The sequence below is a fragment of the Bombina bombina genome, chromosome 4 (genome assembly GCF_027579735.1).
Source record: "Bombina bombina isolate aBomBom1 chromosome 4, aBomBom1.pri, whole genome shotgun sequence".
Classification (NCBI taxonomy): Eukaryota; Metazoa; Chordata; class Amphibia; order Anura; family Bombinatoridae; genus Bombina; species Bombina bombina.
This window is the reverse complement of record NC_069502.1, coordinates 304,790,739-304,809,578: the sequence shown is the minus strand read 5'-3', so window position 1 is coordinate 304,809,578 and position 18,840 is coordinate 304,790,739. Positions and strand designations below refer to the sequence as shown.

At 37.4% G+C, this 18,840-nt stretch overlaps 1 protein-coding gene across 1 annotated transcript in view; it reads left to right on the top strand.

Annotated features, from left to right (window-relative positions):
- Positions 1–18,840, top strand: part of TRPC1 (transient receptor potential cation channel subfamily C member 1) — a 174,785-nt gene that overhangs the window by 44,197 nt on the left and 111,748 nt on the right. The window contains exon 7 of the mRNA XM_053709004.1: positions 8,911–9,247. Coding sequence (XP_053564979.1) covers positions 8,911–9,247 — 337 coding nt within the window. The remainder of the gene's footprint in view (positions 1–8,910; positions 9,248–18,840) is intronic.

Here is an 18,840-nt window from a genome sequence, read left to right as displayed (position 1 = left end):
ATGTATCCCTAAACTGAGGTCCCCCCACATCGCCGCCACTCGATTAAATTTTTTTAACCCCTAATCTGCCGACCGCCACCTACGTTATACTTATGTACCCCTAATCTGCTGCCCCTAACCCCGCCGACCCCTGTATTATATTTATTAACCCCTAACCTGCCCCCCACAACGTCGCCGCAAGCTACTTACAATAATTAACCCCTAATCTGCCGACCGCAAAGCGCCGCCACCTACGTTATCCTTATGTACCCCTAATCTGCTGCCCCTAACACCGCCGACCCCTATATTATATTTATTAACCCCTAATCTGCCCCCCTCAACGTCGCCGACACCTGCCTACACTTATTAACCCCTAATCTGCCGAGCGGACCTGAGCGCTACTATAATAAAGTTATTAACCCCTAATCCGCCTCACTAACCCTATAATAAATAGTATTAACCCCTAATCTGCCCTCCCTAACATCGCCGACACCTAACTTCAATTATTAACCCCTAATCTGACGACCGGAGCTCATCGCTACTATAATAAATGGATTAACCCCTAAAGCTAAGTCTAACCCTAACACTAACACCCCCCTAACTTAAATATAATTTAAATCTAACGAAATTAATTAACTCTTATTAAATAAATTATTCCTATTTAAAGCTAAATACTTACCTGTAAAATTAATCCTAATATAGCTACACTATAAATTATAATTATATTGTAGCTATTTTAGGATTAATATTTATTTTACAGGCAACTTTGTAATTATTTTAACCAGGTACAATAGCTATTAAATAGTTAAGAACTATTTAATAGTTACCTAGTTAAAATAATAACAAAATTACCTGTAAAATAAGTCCTAACCTAAGTTATAATTAAACCTAACACTACCCTATCAATAAATTAATTAAATAAAATACCTACAATTACCTACAATTAACCTAACACTACACTATCAATAAATAAATTAAATACAATTTCTACAAATAACTACAATTACATAAACTAACTAAAGTACAAAAAATAAAAAATAACTAAGTTACAAAAAATAAAAAAATATTTACAAACATAAGAAAAATATTACAACAATTTTAAACTAATTACACCTACTCTAAGCCCCCTAATAAAATAACAAAGACCCCCAAAATAAAAAAATGCCCTACCCTATTCTAAATTAATAAATTTAAAAGCTCTTTTACCTTACCAGCCCTGAACAGGGCCCTTTGCGGGGCATGCCCCAAGAAAATCAGCTCTTTTGCCTGTAAAAAAAAACATACAATACCCCCCCCAACATTACAACCCACCACCCACATACCCCTAATCTAACACAAACCCCCCTTAAATAAACCTAACACTAAGCCCCTGAAGATCATCCTACCTTGTCTTCACCATACCAGGTTCACCGATCGGTCCAGAAGAGCTCCTCCGATGTCCTGATCCAAGCCCAAGCGGGGGGCTGAAGAGGTCCATGATCCGGCTGAAGTCTTCATCCAAGCGGGCCAGAAGAGGTCTTCCATCCGATTGAAGTCTTCATCCAAGCGGCATCCATCTGGAGCGAAGCGGCAGCATCCTGAAGACCTCCACCGCGGAACATCCATCCTGGCCGACGACTGAACGACGAATGACGGTTCCTTTAAATGACGTCATCCAAGATGGCGTCCCTCGAATTCCGATTGGCTGATAGGATTCTATCAGCCAATCGGAATTAAGGTAGGAATATTCTGATTGGCTGATGGATCAGCCAATAGAATGCGAGCTCAATATGATTGGCTGATTGGATCAGCCAATCGGATTGAACTTGATTCTGATTGGCTGATTCCATCAGCCAATCAGAATATTCCTACCTTAATTCCGATTGGCTGATAGAATCCTATCAGCCAATCGGAATTCGAGGGACGCCATCTTGGATGACGTCATTTAAAGGAACCGTCATTCGTCGTTCAGTCGTCGGCCAGGATGGATGTTCCGCGGTGGAGGTCTTCAGGATGCTGCTGCTTCGCTCCGGATGGATGCCGCTTGGATGAAGACTTCAATCGGATGGAAGACCTCTTCTGGCCCGCTTGGATGAAGACTTCAGCTGGATCATGGACCTCTTCAGCCCCCCACTTGGGCTTGGATCAGGACATCGGAGGAGCTCTTCTGGACCGATCGGTGAACCTGGTATGGTGAAGACAAGGTAGGATGATCTTCAGGGGCTTAGTGTTAGGTTTATTTAAGGGGGGTTTGTGTTAGATTAGGGGTATGTGGGTGGTGGGTTGTAATGTTGGGGGGGGGTATTGTATGTTTTTTTTTACAGGCAAAAGAGCTGAATTTCTTGGGGCATGCCCCGCAAAGGGCCCTGTTCAGGGATGGTAAGGTAAAAGAGCTTTTAAATTTATTAATTTAGAATAGGGTAGGGCATTTTTTTATTTTGGGGGTCTTTGTTATTTTATTAGGGGGCTTAGAGTAGGTGTAATTAGTTTAAAATTGTTGTAATATTTTTCTTATGTTTGTAAATATTTTTTTATTTTTTGTAACTTAGTTATTTTTTATTTTTTGTACTTTAGTTAGTTTATGTAATTGTAGTTATTTGTAGAAATTGTATTTAATTTATTTATTGATAGTGTAGTGTTAGGTTAATTGTAGGTAATTGTAGGTATTTTATTTAATTAATTTATTGATAGGGTAGTGTTAGGTTTAATTGTAACTTAGTTTAGGATTTATTTTACAGGTAATTTTGTTATTATTTTAACTAGGTAACTATTAAATAGTTCTTAACTATTTAATAGCTATTGTACCTGGTTAAAATAATTACAAAGTTGCCTGTAAAATAAATATTAATCCTAAAATAGCTATAATATAATTATAATTTATATTGTAGCTATATTAGGATTTATTTTACAGGTAAGTATTTAGCTTTAAATAGGAATAATTTATTTAATAAGAGATAATTAATTTAGTTAGATTTAAATTATATTTAATTTAGGGGGGTGTTAGTATTAGGGTTAGACTTAGCTTTAGGGGTTAATACATTTATTAGAATAGCGGTGAGCTCCGGTCGTCAGATTAGGGGTTAATAATTGAAGTTAGGTGTCGGCGATGTTAGGGAGGGCAGATTAGGGGTTAATACTATTTATGATAGGGTTAGTGAGGCGGATTAGGGGTTAATAACTTTATTATAGTAGCGCTCAGGTCCGCTCGGCAGATTAGGGGTTAATAAGTGTAGGCAGGTGTCGGCGACGTTGAGGGGGGCAGATTAGGGGTTAATAAATATAATATAGGGGTCGGCGGTGTTAGGGGCAGCATATTAGGGGTACATAAGGATAACGTAGGTGGCGGCGCTTTGCGGTCGGCAGATTAGGGGTTAATTATTGTAAGTAGCTGGCGGTTACGTTGTGGGGGGCAGGTTAGGGGTTAATAAATATAATATAGGGGTCGGCGGTGTTAGGGGCAGCAGATTAGGGGTACATAGGGATAATGTAAGTAGCGGCGGTTTACGGAGCGGAAGATTAGGGGTTAATAATATAATGCAGGGGTCAGCGATAGCGGGGGGCGGCAGATTAGGGGTTAATAAGTGTAAGGTTAGGGGTGTTTAGACTCGGGGTACATGTTAGGGTGTTAGGTGCAGACGTAGGAAGTGTTTCCCCATAGGAAACAATGGGGCTGCGTTAGGAGCTGAACGCTGCTTTTTTGCAGGTGTTAGGTTTTTTTTCAGCTCAAACAGCCCCATTGTTTCCTATGGGAGAATCGTGCACAAGCACGTTTTTGAGGCTGGCCGCGTCCGTAAGCAACTCTGGTATCGAGAGTTGCATTTGCGGTAAAAATGCTCTACGCTCCTTTTTTGGAGCCTAACGCAGCATTTTTTTGAACTCTCGATACCAGAGTTAATTTTATGGTGCGGCCAGAAAAAAGCCTGCGTAGCGTTAACAGCCCATCTACCGCCAAACTCCAAATCTAGGCCTATGTATGGTATATACACAGTTACACATTTTATTAATTATGAATATTGCATGAATATGATTTTTCATGTTTTCATCTACTTGACAGCTTCAATGCACGTGTATATATATATATATATATATATATATATATATATATGTGTGTGTGTATATGTCTGTAAATGCATAAATACACATATAAATACATATATACATATGTACACACATATAAGTATATATATACTGTATATATATACATATATATATATATATATATGTACACATATTTAGATATGTATATGTATGTATCTCTATGTTAAAGCCCTTTGAAATTCTTTTTTTCTAACATCTGAGCCCTTATACCTTTTTATGCAATATTTCTATTTTAATAATCTTTATTATATAGTATTATGAGTGTAACTGTACTTCTAAATGTATTTTTGATGTGTTTTATGACACTTTTTTGTCGAGCGTAACAGTTAACCACAGCTCTGAGGATGTGGTAATCATTCTAGCATAAGTCGGGGTTGCGCTTATAATACAAGCGGAATTTAACTTGCGCACAAATGGCTGCAAAAACTCGATATCGCTTGCATGCAAATTATAGTGTCACTTAAAATCTAGCCGAAAATATCTGTGCATAATTTAGTAGTATGCCATATTGTTCAGTCCCTCTGTTTCACTTTTAAATATATTAAAATTCTTAAAAGAAAGTGGGAATGTGATGGAATTCTGGAAAAAACAGAGTTCATGTGTGAAGCACATTTTACTGAAAAATAAAAGATAAAACATTAAATACATCCATGTGCTCAGGTTAACATATGGAAGAGTTACCATTACTGTGTAGTAGTAAGATTTTTTATTAAGTGCTTTGGAGACACAAACATACCAATAGACATGGTAGCTGAAATACAATGAATCAGCCTAGGGCAGGAATAGGACTCGTCCTACAACAAAATAAGCATAGATTTAAAGGGACAGTCTACACCAGAATTGTTATTGTTTAAATAGATAGATAATCCCTTTATTACTCATTCCCTAATTTTGCAAAACCAAAACAGTTATTATTAATTACCTCTGTGATTACCTTGCCTCTGCAGACTGCCCCCTTAATTCAGTTCTTTTGACAGACTTGCATTTTAGTTAATCAGTGCTGACTCATAAGTAACTCCATGGTATAAAAGCAATGTTATATATATGGAACACATGAACAAATTGCCCTCTAGCTGTGAAAAAATGTCAAAATGCATTCAGATAAGAGACGGCCTTCAAGGGCTAAGATATGAGCCTACCTAGGTTTAACGTTCAACTAAGAATACCAAGAGAACAAAGCAAAATTGATGATAAAAGTAAATTTTAAAGTTGTTTAAAATAACATGTCCTATCTGACTGTCCCTTTTAGCTCAGATTACACATATTCAGTTTAATCAGTGAGGGACAAAAGTTAGTTATTTTGCTTTAAAAACATACAAGCACCACAACACAGTGGACACATCTGTCTGCACATTTCAAAGTGAGAATTCCATATAAATTACTAAGACTTTGAGATTATCTTTTCTATACCATTTATCTTGACCTTCCTAGTTAATACTTACCTGGCAAAATTCCCTCCCAGTAGGGCCAAAAAAATAACCACACTCCATTTACCTGTATAAAGATGACATCCTTTCCTTATTCCGTGCTTTCTAGTTCTGCTCATCATAAAATGGACAAGACAGTATTATCTAACCTGGTAAATATTGATGGAGGCTTTTGGCTTTGTTTAGCCTCCTCAGCTACTTACACTTAGAAGTTCTGTCTTCTTAGGTGTCCAGGAGACATAACATAAACTCCCTGGGATGAGGCTAATCTAGTGGTTGCTCCTAGTACTACCAAGGACAATCCTTCGGGGAACTGCCAACTTTGCCAACATTCATGTAGGGGAGTGTTTTGCATGCTTTTTTTACCACTGGGGAACCAGGAGGCCCAATTTACAGGCTTTGTCAGAGAAGAGAGCTGTTATTTGTTGGCTTCTATTGAGAAGAGTGCTGCTGTTTGTTGGCTTCTATGGAGAAGAGTGCTGCTGTTTGTTGGCTTCTATGGAGAAGAGTGCTGCTGTTTGTTGGCTTCTATGGAGAAGAGTGCTGCTGTTTGTTGGCTTCTATGGAGAAGAGTGCTGCTGTTTGTTGGCTTCTATGGAGAAGAGTGCTGCTGTTTGTTGGCTTCTATAGAGACGAGTGCTGCTGTTGTCAGCTTCTGCAGTAAAGTGCCATATTGCTTGTATGCTGCTTATAAACAATGAAGGGTGCCTGTTGACCTTAATGCCTCTCGTGCTGTCATGCACATTGCTGGTCTGGATATGGAAGGCTGAGTCTGAAGGTATCTTTCTTTTATGCTATGGAGAACAAAGTTGCTTCTGCTGATACCTGAGATATTCAGCCTTCAACAAATCAGCATACAAGGAATGAGGATTTATCTGACCCTGCTTTCCTTGTTTCTTTCCCTTATTATTCTTTCTCTATATTGTACTTTTCTGTTGTGCTTTCCTGTGCCCAGAAATGTACCTATATTTCAGTACTGTATGCTTGTAGCTGCTTGCTTTTAACGTTTATACTTGCATTTTGCCTGTTCTGGCTATTTTAAGTAAAAAAATAAATAAAAAAATTAACCATATTAAGGCATTTGCTTAAGTCACCTTCTGATATTATAGCTTGTTCTCTCCTTTAAAGTGATGGTAAACCTTTCCTAATCAAATGCCATATATTTAATCTTTGCCATTAAAAAAATATATGTGTACCTTTTTTTATTTTTAATCCATGTGTGAAAGGGTTAAATCAGCGCATATAGTAATACTTCTATTGCAATGCCAGCCCACTTGGATGAATTTTTTTTAATGATAATTCAGTTAGCATCCAATCAACGTGTGTATCATATGACAACCTTGAAGTCCAGCCACTTTAAAGTCCTTAGAAAGCCTTTGTAGTAACTGGATGTGATTGCTCTATACATCACAGCCCAGCCAAAAGAGGAAATGAAGGAGGCAGAGGAACAGACAATACCAATTAAGATTATAAATCTTTTATTATAAAATATATATACACTTTAAAAAAAATGTGGTTTTAGTTGCAAACTAACATATTTTTTATTGCAAGATTCTTATAGTCTGAAATTTACCATCACTGTAGGTTCCAGTTTCTCACACCTTTAAGGATATTTTTTAGGTCTCAATTTCTATCCAAAAGTAACACTGTTTTTAATACATATGCAACAATTTTATTTTCAAAGTATAGATTAGAAGAGAGAGAATATATACATTTCTTAAATTTAGTACTTTACTATAGTTGGTGCTGGTGCAGACCCTTTAATTAAATATATAATAGAATATAAGGTAGAAATACAAAGTGACTGATTATATTCACACCACATTTTTATTTAAAAATATAAACAGTGGAAATAGTTTTCTTCTTTACTCAATAAAATGGTATATATAATATATAATATTTAAATAAATATACAATTTTCAACTGAATGAAGAACAAAGCTATTTCAACTATTTTGTAGCACACTTTCAGATTAGTGCACTTAGGCTTTGAGTTAGTGCTTGAGTGTAAGCCAGAACAGAGTTTTGTAGTGCACCCTATAGGAGTCGATGAGGTGAGGGATTTAGCGTGACTGCTTATAGGGACTCAGCATATTTACATCTGCAAGCCTTGGCTGGATGGTAATTATTCAAAAACTAAAAACAAGCTATTTATAATTGCATTTTTTTTACATTGTAAAAGATATGATGGATCTACTTTCTTGATTTCATTGTTAAACCTTCAATAGTGTTAGTATTACAGTGGATGAAGTTAACTTGAATAATGCCCATGGTCAGGTGAACTTGATGGAGTATGTGACCTTTTCGCTTGATTTTTCATAAACTCTAGAAAATAAATCTGACAGTTTCACAAAATATTGTTTTCCACTTTTGTGTACAACATTATCTCCAGTTGCAGACATATCTTTGTTAAATCCCAAAACTTCTTAACCGAGAACAAAGTTCTGCTGGTTGACTGTCAGCTCTATGCAGAAGTGTTTCTGACAATAACTTAAAGATGGGAACTTCAAGAAATAGATCTGATGGTGATCAGTCACAGTTATCAAATCAACAATAACTTAGCCTTTTTGCTGTCTCCACTTCCTTTTTTTAATATAAAATTTTAACCTTGTAGATGCATTTCTTCCAATTGCTTTCATCCCTGGATTACTCAATAGAAAGGAAGAATAGAATATTCATTGTCATATGGGCCAAAGAGGAAAACATATTTCTGTATACAATCCACTTTAACTACAAGTTGAGTGTTCACTGTCTGCCTCTGCAGTTTGTCAAGGAATTTCATATCATGTTTTTTTTAAATAAATGTTATCTTTACATTACTATTTCTTGTCTTTTTATTGTATTTCCATCCTTATATTGTACCTCTTTCTCACCTGGTAACTATTATCTAGGAAAGCCTACAACTTTTTAGAAATAATATAATCATAAGCAGAAATTTCTATATCTTGGCCTATGTTGTAGCTAATATTTTCCAATTCCCATCCTATGATGGATACGTTAGAAATGAGGGAATAGGTAAATTAGTTCACCTTTTTGCAGGTAAAAGGATGTGGTTCTTTCTTTTGGCCATGCCCCTCACTGGGAGGAGATCTCACTTGGTGTTTGTTAAATATAGGCTAAAATATAAAAATGTCTGCTGCGGGTTATACAAGTTCTAATTATGTCTAGCCTTGCCAAGGAACTGAAATTGTTTGCTCAAATGATACTCTGCCCTATGGGTAGTCTGAGATAAACTCATAAATAGAGTGCCATTTTATATTACTAGAACACTAATATATCTCTTTCTATTCCCTTCTTTTAAAATAATCTGCCTCGTAAATAAAGTTGATTTAAATTTTAAATAATGTGTAAATAAATGAATAATAAAAGGAATTATGGAATTATTTTAAATGTCTTAATTAATTCTCTTTATTATTTGTATTTTTTAGTTTGTATCTCAGTCCAACTGCCAACAGTTTCTCAACACAGTCTGGTTTGGACAAATGGCTGGATACAGACGTAAACACACTTGTAAGAAGATCTTGATTGTCCTCACAGTGGGAATATTTTGGCCAGTCCTTTCGCTATGCTATTTGTTTGCTCCTAAATCTCAGGTTGGACGTATAATTCACACACCTTTCATGAAATTCATAATACATGGAGCTTCCTACTTTACATTCCTACTGCTTCTCAATTTGTATTCTTTGGTTTATAATGAGGACAAGAAGAACACAATGGGACCAGCTCTAGAGAGAATAGACTTTCTTCTTATTATATGGCTGATTGGTAAGTTCTGTTATGTACAAAATTGTATGCCTATCACTGTGTGAGTATTTGTGAAGTTGTATGAAGTATAGAATACAAAACATGGCAGTGGAAACAGTATTCACAGATTAAACGTACAGAAACTTACCTTGTAACAGCAAATGGTAACAGCTACCAAGCCTTCTTGGTTTTTTGAGCTTCCATTCTGTTATACCTACACGAACAGTTGCTAAATGGGTTAAAAGTAAATTTTTAGCTGATAATGATATAATAATACTGAGAGGTGTACCTTCCCTACTAGGCCTGGGCTCAGAGCAGCAGGATTTGAGGGCACATTTTGGATAGTAGCTTGCTGGCATTTTGCATCGCTACCCCCACTGCTCTGCATTTGACTTATTTTAAGTTAGTAAATATTGGAGCTGCTCAGCAGTGTGCCACTAACATGGTGAATTTCTGCAAGTCACTTTTTAAACATTATCTGTCTTCAATATTCCCTACTCCCTGCGATCATCGTACACACTTTTAATTTGTTAACAATAACCTTGGTCAACTAATTGCTCAATGAAAAGTGAAGACATAAAAGCTGATGTTTGAATGATTTAATTTAACTCTGCTGGTAGGAACTACAATATTATTTGCACAAGGCCTTTTTATTCAAATTAGGAGACAATAATATTTTCTTTGACTTATAGTAAAAAAAAAACATTAGTATTTAGCCTTGATGGAATTCTGGCTGCAAGAATGAGCCTTTAACTCTTTGGTTGCTAGAGAGAGTTGTGACATATTCTCTGGCAGTCAAAGAGCTATATACAAGATGTACCCATACAAGAATTACCCTCTTAATAAACATGGGATTTACTATCTATTACTACTCAACACTGTAAAATCAAAATGTGTGCATGTGTTCTGTGACACCGCTGTATGACTAGTGTGTTTTGTTGATTATATGGGTCCTTTTTGCATTGACAGCCAACATATGATTTGATTTGGTCAGCCACCTACATAGCAGACACTGCCTGTTGCCAAGCACGACCTCACAGTTACCTGAGGTTCCTCTAAATGATCTCAACTGTTTGCTAAACTGTGGCTAAAGAGCAACCTAAACCTGAGTGTTTACAAGAAACCCAAGGCTGAAGTAGCAGCTATATTTTTCACAAACATACATGAAAGGAATCTTTTTACTTGAAATTCATCTGATCTTTTTTAACTACATTTTCTGCTTAAAATTACATATATTATTGTTATAGCCAAATATCTTGCATTTAAAAATATTTAGTTTTAGAGTGTTTTCACATTGATAGTTTAGATTAGTTGATGATAGTTAACTATGACAAGGTTATCTCAAAGCAATTTTTTTTATTATACAAGTATACTAGTTTATCATTCTTTCCGAATATACAGTATAAGTGGTTAAAGAGGGACATTTGTACTGTGATGTTATCGCTAACATCTCTGTAAGCAAATTTTATAAATTTATATAAAACATGTGCAACCACTATTAACAGTGACATAGTTCCTTTTGTAGAAATGTAACTATTTATAATAGGTCACAAACCATAATATTTAAGCCTCTCAAAATGTATTGGTATGTGCTATGGCAGTAATCTATACATTTTGCTCCACATTCAGTGTAGTTTAACCCTAATTGCTGCTCACCTGACTTTCAAAACTTTTAAACCACACCACAACCTCCCCACCACACATTAACTCAAACAGTGACTTCTCCTGACCACCTTAATAACCTATAATAGTCTGACCTCTGTCATCAAGGAGCTAGAATCTGGTCAATTTATGATAATGATAGCACTGAAGGATGATTATCATTTATTTGTAGAGCGCCAACAGATTCTGCTATGAATTATTAGTTTCATGTTTCCATACATTTGGATAGTTTATAGTTCATGATCCTTAGGGGTCGATTTATCAAAGTCTGGCGGACATGATACGCTGTAGCGTTGCTGTCGGCATTTAACATTGCACAAGCAGTTCTAGTGAACTGCTTGTGCAATGCTGCCCCCTGCAGATTCGCGGCCAATTGGCCGCTAGCAGGGGGTGTCATTCAACCCGATTGTATAGGATCAGGCGGATTAATGTCCGCAGCTTCGGAGGCAGTAGACTAGTTAAGGAGCAGCGGTCTTAAGACAGCTGCTTTATAACTGCTGTTTCCGGCGAGCCTGAAGGCTCGCTTAGAAACAGGGGCATCAGGGGCCATTCAGCCCTTGATAAATTGGCCCCTTAATGTTGGACACGAGTAGAAAGATCTTTAACATAGCTCTAGCAGCTACTCTTGCAAAAGAAGATATTAGCCTAGCACATCCTGGGTGATTCTGAGGAATGAATCTAGGTTTCCCAGATTCCATCCTTGCTCTCTGGTTCTTACTCACCAGAGTGATTTAAAGGATTACTTTCTGTTATAATATTTAAGCTAAACAACTAACATATTAAAGTTAATAAACATTAATTAAAACCTACTGACCTATATTTTCTCCAAAACGAAGTTTCATAACGTTCTAAAAGTTATATCTTTTATTCGCCGATGATGTCACGTTATCCTGCCCACTATTTTCAGCACTGCATGTTCAAAATACTTAAACCAATAACTTTGTGTTTAAAGCGCCATTTTGAAACCTAGGTATTGTAAACGGATTGGTACAGAGCAAAGGATACCCACAGAGTGGGTTTGGAAAACAATTAAATTTGCAGACAAGATTTCTGATATACGGTAGAGATATGTTAATGAAATGCTATTGATAAAAAGCGTATTTGGGGTAGTTAGTTAGTAACAGGCATAGAAAATATTTACTTACAGTGGCCCTTTAAGCATTCCGACCCCTGCAGGCTCAGATATTGCCTATCCCCAATCAACAGACTATAAATATCTGGATCAAACACATTTGTTTGGATCTCCTTGCCTTGACCTTTGCTTTGTTTGTGATCTTACTAATTTGCCCCCTCTGCTAATTTTGTCTTTAATCCTGCTTGTTGCCTCTGGCTCAAACTATATAGTTCTGTGGCCTGATCAGAACTTTGCCTGAGCAAGTAGCCTGCAATACTGTCTGTAACTAATACTAAGTGTGTTAGCTGTCTGTAACTAATACTAAGTGTGCTAGCCATCTGTGGACTACCTGTTTATTTCTGAACTTTGTTGTTGTAAAGTTCTGTTGTGGCTCCTGGACTATTACTGGTTTATTCCATACCTGTTTTGGTTAGCCATAATATGTAGAAGCCTTCTGTTTGGCTTTTTTTCCGTTTTACCGCTACTTGTTTTTCTGTTATGGTTAAGATTGCATCTAAGAAGAAGACACAGGCATCTATTTATCAAGCCGTCAACCGTAAATACGCTGGAATTCCGCAGCGTATTTGTGGCGAGCCTGATTCGCCTTAGTTATCAAACCCTACAAACCGGCAAAAGTAGAATTTGGTGACGTAACATACGATCCGCCGGACTCAGTCCGACACAGATCGATGCTTACGTCACTACAGATGTTCCGAACCCAAGTTCGGCACAATCTGACTACTTTTGGAAGTTATCAAATTTCTACCAGATAAGTTTGCCACTATTCCGCCCCAGCGTAACTGGTTTTCAATCCGCCGCCCTGGAGGCGGCGGATGCCATAGGAATCAATGGGAGTCAGAAAGCAGCGAAAGCTCATGTTCGCTGCTGCCCGATATCCCATTGATTCCTATAGGAATGTTTACACCTAACACCCTAACATGTACCCCGAGTCTAAACACCCCTAATCTACCACCCCTACACCACTGCCACCTACATTATACTTATTAACCCCTAATCTGTCGTCCCGACACCGCCGCCACCTAAATAAAAGTTATTAACCCCTATCCCGCCGCTCCCGGACCCAGCTGCAACAAAATAAACATATTAACCCCTAAACCGCCGCTCCTGGAGCCCACGACCACCTACATTATACTTTTTAACCACTAATCTTCCGCCCCCTACACCACTGCAACCTACATTATATTTATTAACCCCTAATCTGCCACCCCTACACCGCCGCCACCTACCTACATTTATTAAACCCTAATCTGCCGCCCCCAACGTTGCCGACACTATATTAGATTTATTAACCACTAAAGCTAAGTCTAACCCTAACCCTAACACCCCCTATCTTAAATATAATTTAAATAAATCTAAATAAATATTACTATCAAATATTATAATATTACTATCATTAACTAAATAATTCCTATTTGAAACTAAATACTTACCTATAAAATAAACCCTAAGATAGCTACAATAACTAATAGTTACATTGTAGCTAGCTTGGGGTTTATTTTTATTCTACAGTATGTAATTACAAGTTTTTTAAACTAATTACACCTAATCTAATCCCCCTAATAAAATAAAAAAGCCCCCCAAAATAATAAAAATCCCTGCCCGATACTAAATTGCAAATAGCCCTTAAAAGGGCTTTTTGCTGGGCATTGCCCCAAAGTAATCAGCTCTTTTACCTGAAAAAAAAGTACAATACCCCCCCAACATTAAAACCCACCACCCACACACCCAATCCTACTCTAAAACCCACCCAATTCCCCCCTTAAAAAACCTAACACTAACCCCTTGAAGATCACCCTACCTTGAGAAGTCTTCACCCAACTGGGCCGAAGTCCTCCACAAAGCCGGAAGAAGTGGTCCTCCAGACGGGCAGAAGTGGTCCTCCAGATGGACAGAAGTCTTCATCCAGGCGGCATCTTCTATCTTCATCCATCCAGCGCAGAGCGGCTCCATCTTCAAGACATCCGACGCAGAGCATCCTCTTCTTTCGACGTCTTCTTGCTGAATGAATGTTCCTTTAAATGACGTCATCCAAGATGGCGTCCCTTGAATTCCGATTGGCTGATAGAATTCTATCAGCCAATCGGAATTAAGGTAGGAAAAATCCTATTGGCTGATGCAATCAGCCAATAGGATTGAAGTTCAATCCTATTGGCTAATGCAATCAGCCAATAGGATTGAATTTCAATCCTATTGGCTGATTACATCAGACAATAGGATTTTTCCTACCTTAATTCCGATTGGCTGATAGTATTCTATCAGCCAATCGGAATTCAAGGGACGCCATCTTGGATGTTGTCATTTAAAGGAATGAAAAAAGGAAGCATGGGATCTCAATGCAGTGAAAAAATTGTTGAATTTATTTAAAAAAATATAGGATAAAAATCCCTAACACCAGCACTACAAGCGAGAACCAGCTGGTCCTACTAGTTTCGGCTGAATGCCGTAATGTAAGACCTGCTGTGTACCAAACAAATGGAGGTTTAAAAACATTTCTCAGCACAGTCATTGGCTACATAGTGGAACAAAAGAAACTCCCACTTAACCCTTTAAACAGTGTAAATTGATACGTAATAATTAAGCTGGAAAAGGAAGAGGTGAACCTAACTGATATTACAATGGTGATAAATAAATACATATATTTACAACATATAACACATGCAGTATAGATTGAAATAAATAGTTGTACAAAAAAAAATAAAAAAAAAAATATATATATATATATATATATATATATATATATATATATACAAAACACAAATAACTAATAATAACCAGAAATGCTCCTCAAAGGTATAAATAGAGGTGGATATATGCATATTTTGATAATACAGTAGTAGGAATATTATGAATCAAAGGTAATAAAAAGTACCATTATAAGAATAGTACACCAAAAAAACACATGATTCAAAAAAACACCAAACTAATTATCTGTTCATAAACATAAAAAATATATATTAGTGATACAACTGCACATCAAAAAAAGGGGGCCCACCTATAGAGATAATGGCAATAGAGGAGCCAAACGGCTAAAATGGTATAGAATGTGTTTATATTAATATTTTATAAATTAACATCTGTTTCATTTAGCACCAGTGGTTAATCAGATCAAACTCCGAATTGAAGCCATTAGGAGTTTGGGTACAAAGTTTGAAAATCCAAAAAGCCTCTTGGCGTGCTAGAATGGCATTCTTATCCCCTCCCCTTGGGGGTCTCCTAATGGCCTCAATCGCACGCCATCTGACTGTGTACTTCAATGAAATGCCTGGATAGTTCCGAGCAAGGTTTCTCATTTTTGACGTAACCTAGATGTTCACGTACTCGTGTACGTACATCTCTGGTTGTCATGCCAATGTACTGATGGTGATGTTCCGTACATTCAATAAGATAGATAATATAATTGGAGGAACATTTGATGCAACCCTTAGTCTCATAGATCTGATTAGTTACATACGAGTGGAAGTTCTTTCCTTCTGTGATGTAGTCACAGGCTTTACATCTTGATACTCCACACTTGTAAGTGCCATTAACAGACAGCCAGGTACTGGCTCTCTGCTTATATGGAAATTGGCTGGGGGAAAGAATATTTCCCAAAGTGAGATAAACGCATCTAAAACCCTGTTCAACAATAGGCTTTAATTGTGCATCCCCATACAAAATGGGAAAGTACTTTTTCAAAATGTTACAGATCTCATAGTATTTAGATGAATACCTGGTAATAAAATGGGTACGTTTATCAAGAATCTTGGTTTTTTTTCTCTGGAGTGCATCCCTTCTACTAGTTTGGGTTACTTTTTTTGCAACATTATTAACCAGTGAGTGATTGTATCCTCTCTCAAGTAACCTGCGTTGAATCTCACAACATTCCTCCCCAAAATCTGAATCTCTATTACAGATTCGTCTAGCCCTGAGCATTTGCCCTTTGGCAATGCCTTTAAAAACATGTTTTGGGTGCGCACTGTTACTGTGAAGGAGGGTGTTACCTGCTATTGGCTTTCGATATAGTTTAGAGATGATAGTACCTGTTTCTACAATACCCACAAGGCTTATATCCAAGAACTTAATTTCAGATGCATGCCACTCATAGGTAAATTTGACTCTATTATCGCTTACATTAAGGTAATCCACAAATTGACCTGCTGTTTCATCATCAGAGGACCAAATAATGATCAAATCATCAATGAAACGCTTATACATTTGTATATGACCAACAAAGGGGTTCCTATCTGCATAAACAAAGTTAGTCTCAAGCCACCCCATAAAATGTTTGCATAGGAGGGGGCAAATTTTGCCCCCATGGCAGTACCTTGTTCCTGCAGATAGAAAACCCCTTTGAATACAAAATATTTGTGCTCAAGCAAAAAGATGGTAACTCTGATGATAAACTCAATAGTTGGATTGCTCATGGAGTAATAAGATTCCAAAAAATGTCTAATGGCTAGTGTACCCATTTCGTGAGGTATAGTAGAGTACAATGACACCACATCAATTGTAAGCCAGCTAAATGTGGGTAGCCAAACAACTTCATCAAGAAGCTTGAGTATGTGAGTGGTATCCTTAATATGACTGTATAGTGATAATACAATCGGCTGTAGAATAGTTTCCAGCCATTTCGACAGTGGCTCCAGAAGGGAGCCAATGCCAGAAACGATTGGACGTCCCTTAACCTCTAGTAGACTCTTATGTACTTTGGGTAGATGATGGAAAATAAGGACCACTGGATTATCAACATACAGATACTTAACAGTATCATCATCCAGTAGGCCCAAATATGTTCCATCATCTAGCAAATCAGACACCTCCTTCTGAAGTCTTCTTGTGGGGTCACATGGTAGAATTGAATATGTGGCAGGGTCATTCAACTGTCTTTTGGCTTCGTTAATATATGTGACTTTATCTAGTAGTACTACTACACTACCACCCTTGTCTGAGTTTCTGATGACCAATGATTCATAACTTTTAAGGCCACTTAAGACCTCTTTCTCTCTCAAAAACAAATTGTGGTTTCCTGGTCTACTAGAATTTAAAGGAACATTTAAAGGAACATTCATTCAGCAAGAAGACGTCGAAAGAAGAGGATGCTCCGCGTCGGATGTCTTGAAGATGGAGCCACTCCGTGCCGGATGGATAAAGATAGAAGATGCCGCCTAGATGAAGACTTCTGCCCGTCTGGAGGACCACTTCTGCCCTTCTGGAGGACCACTTCTGCCGGCTTCGTCGAGGACTTCGGCCCGGTTGGGTGAAGACTTCTCAAGGTAGGGTGATCTTCAAGGGGTTAGTGTTAGGTTTTTTTTAAGGCGGGATTGGGTGGGTTTTAGAGTAGGGTTGGGTGTGTGGGAGGTGGGTTTTAATGTTGGGGGGGTATTGTACTTTTTTTTTCAGGTAAAAGAGCTGATTACTTATGGGCAATGCCCCGCAAAAAGCCCTTTTAAGGGCTATTTGTAATTTAGTATAGGGTAGCGCTTTTTATTATTTTGGGGGGCTTTTTTATTTTATTATTGGGATTAGATTAGGTGTAATTAGTTTAAAAAACTTGTAATTATTTTATTATTTTCTGTAATTTAGTGGGGTTTTTTTGTACTTTAGATAATTATATGTAATTGTATTTAATTGTATTTAGTTTAGTGAATTAATTTAATTATAGTGTAGTGTTAGGTGTAATTGTAACGTAGGTTAGGTTTTATTTTACAGGTAGATTTGTCTTTATTTTAACTAGGAAGTTATTAAATAGTTAATAACTATTTAGTAACTATTCTACCTAGTTAAAATAAATACAAAGTTGCCTGTAAAATAAAAACTATTAGTTATATTGTAGCTATTTTAGGGTTTATTTTATAGGTAAGTATTTAGTTTTAAATAGGAATTATTTAGTTAATGATAGTAATATTTATTTAGATTTATTTAAATTATATTTAAGTTAGGGGGTGTAAGGGTTAGGGTTAGACTTAGGTTTAGTGGTTAATAAATTTAATATAGTGTCGGCGACGTTGGGGGCGGCAGATTAGGGGTTAATAAATATAATCTAGGTGGCGGCGGTGTAGGGGGGCAGATTAGGGGTTAATAAATATAATGAAGGTTGCGGAGGTGTAGGGGCGGCAGATTAGGGGTTAATAAATATAATGTAGGTGGCGGCGGTGTAGGGGGGCAGATTAGGGGTTAATAAATATAATGTAGGTGGCGAAGGTGTAGGGGGTGGCAGATTAGGGGTTAATAAATATAATGTAGGTGGCGACGGTGTAGGGGGCGGCAGATTAGGGGTTAATAAGTATAATGTAGGTGGCGGTGGGCTCCGGGAGCGGCGGTTTAGGGGTTAATACATTTATTAGAGTTGCGGGCGGGTCCGGGAGTGGCGGGTTAGGGGTTAATACATTTATTACAATTGCGGTGGGCTCCGGGAGCGGCAGGTTAGGGGTTAAACAATTTATTTAGTTGCGGTGGGCTCCGGGAGCGGCGGGATAGGGGGTAAACAGTGTAGTATAGTGTGGGTGTTTAGTGACAGGGTACCAAGAAAGCTGTAAAAAAGCCGAAGAGCAGCGAGATTGATGACTGTTAGTTAACAACAGTCCGCTGCTCATCGCCCCGTACTTGGTGCACGGCTTTTTGACAGCTTTTTTGATAATTATGGAGAACGTATTCAGGTCTGCGGCAGCAATGTTAGGCGATGTTAGGCGAGCGTATTGGTGCCGGCGAATGCAAGAAAGCCGACGCTTTGATAAATAGATGCCTTCAGCTCCCTTGTTTTATTGATTGGAATATTATTATTGAATTGTTCCCATGGAAGGAAATGGAATGTTTTTATGCCACAAATTAATTTGAAAAC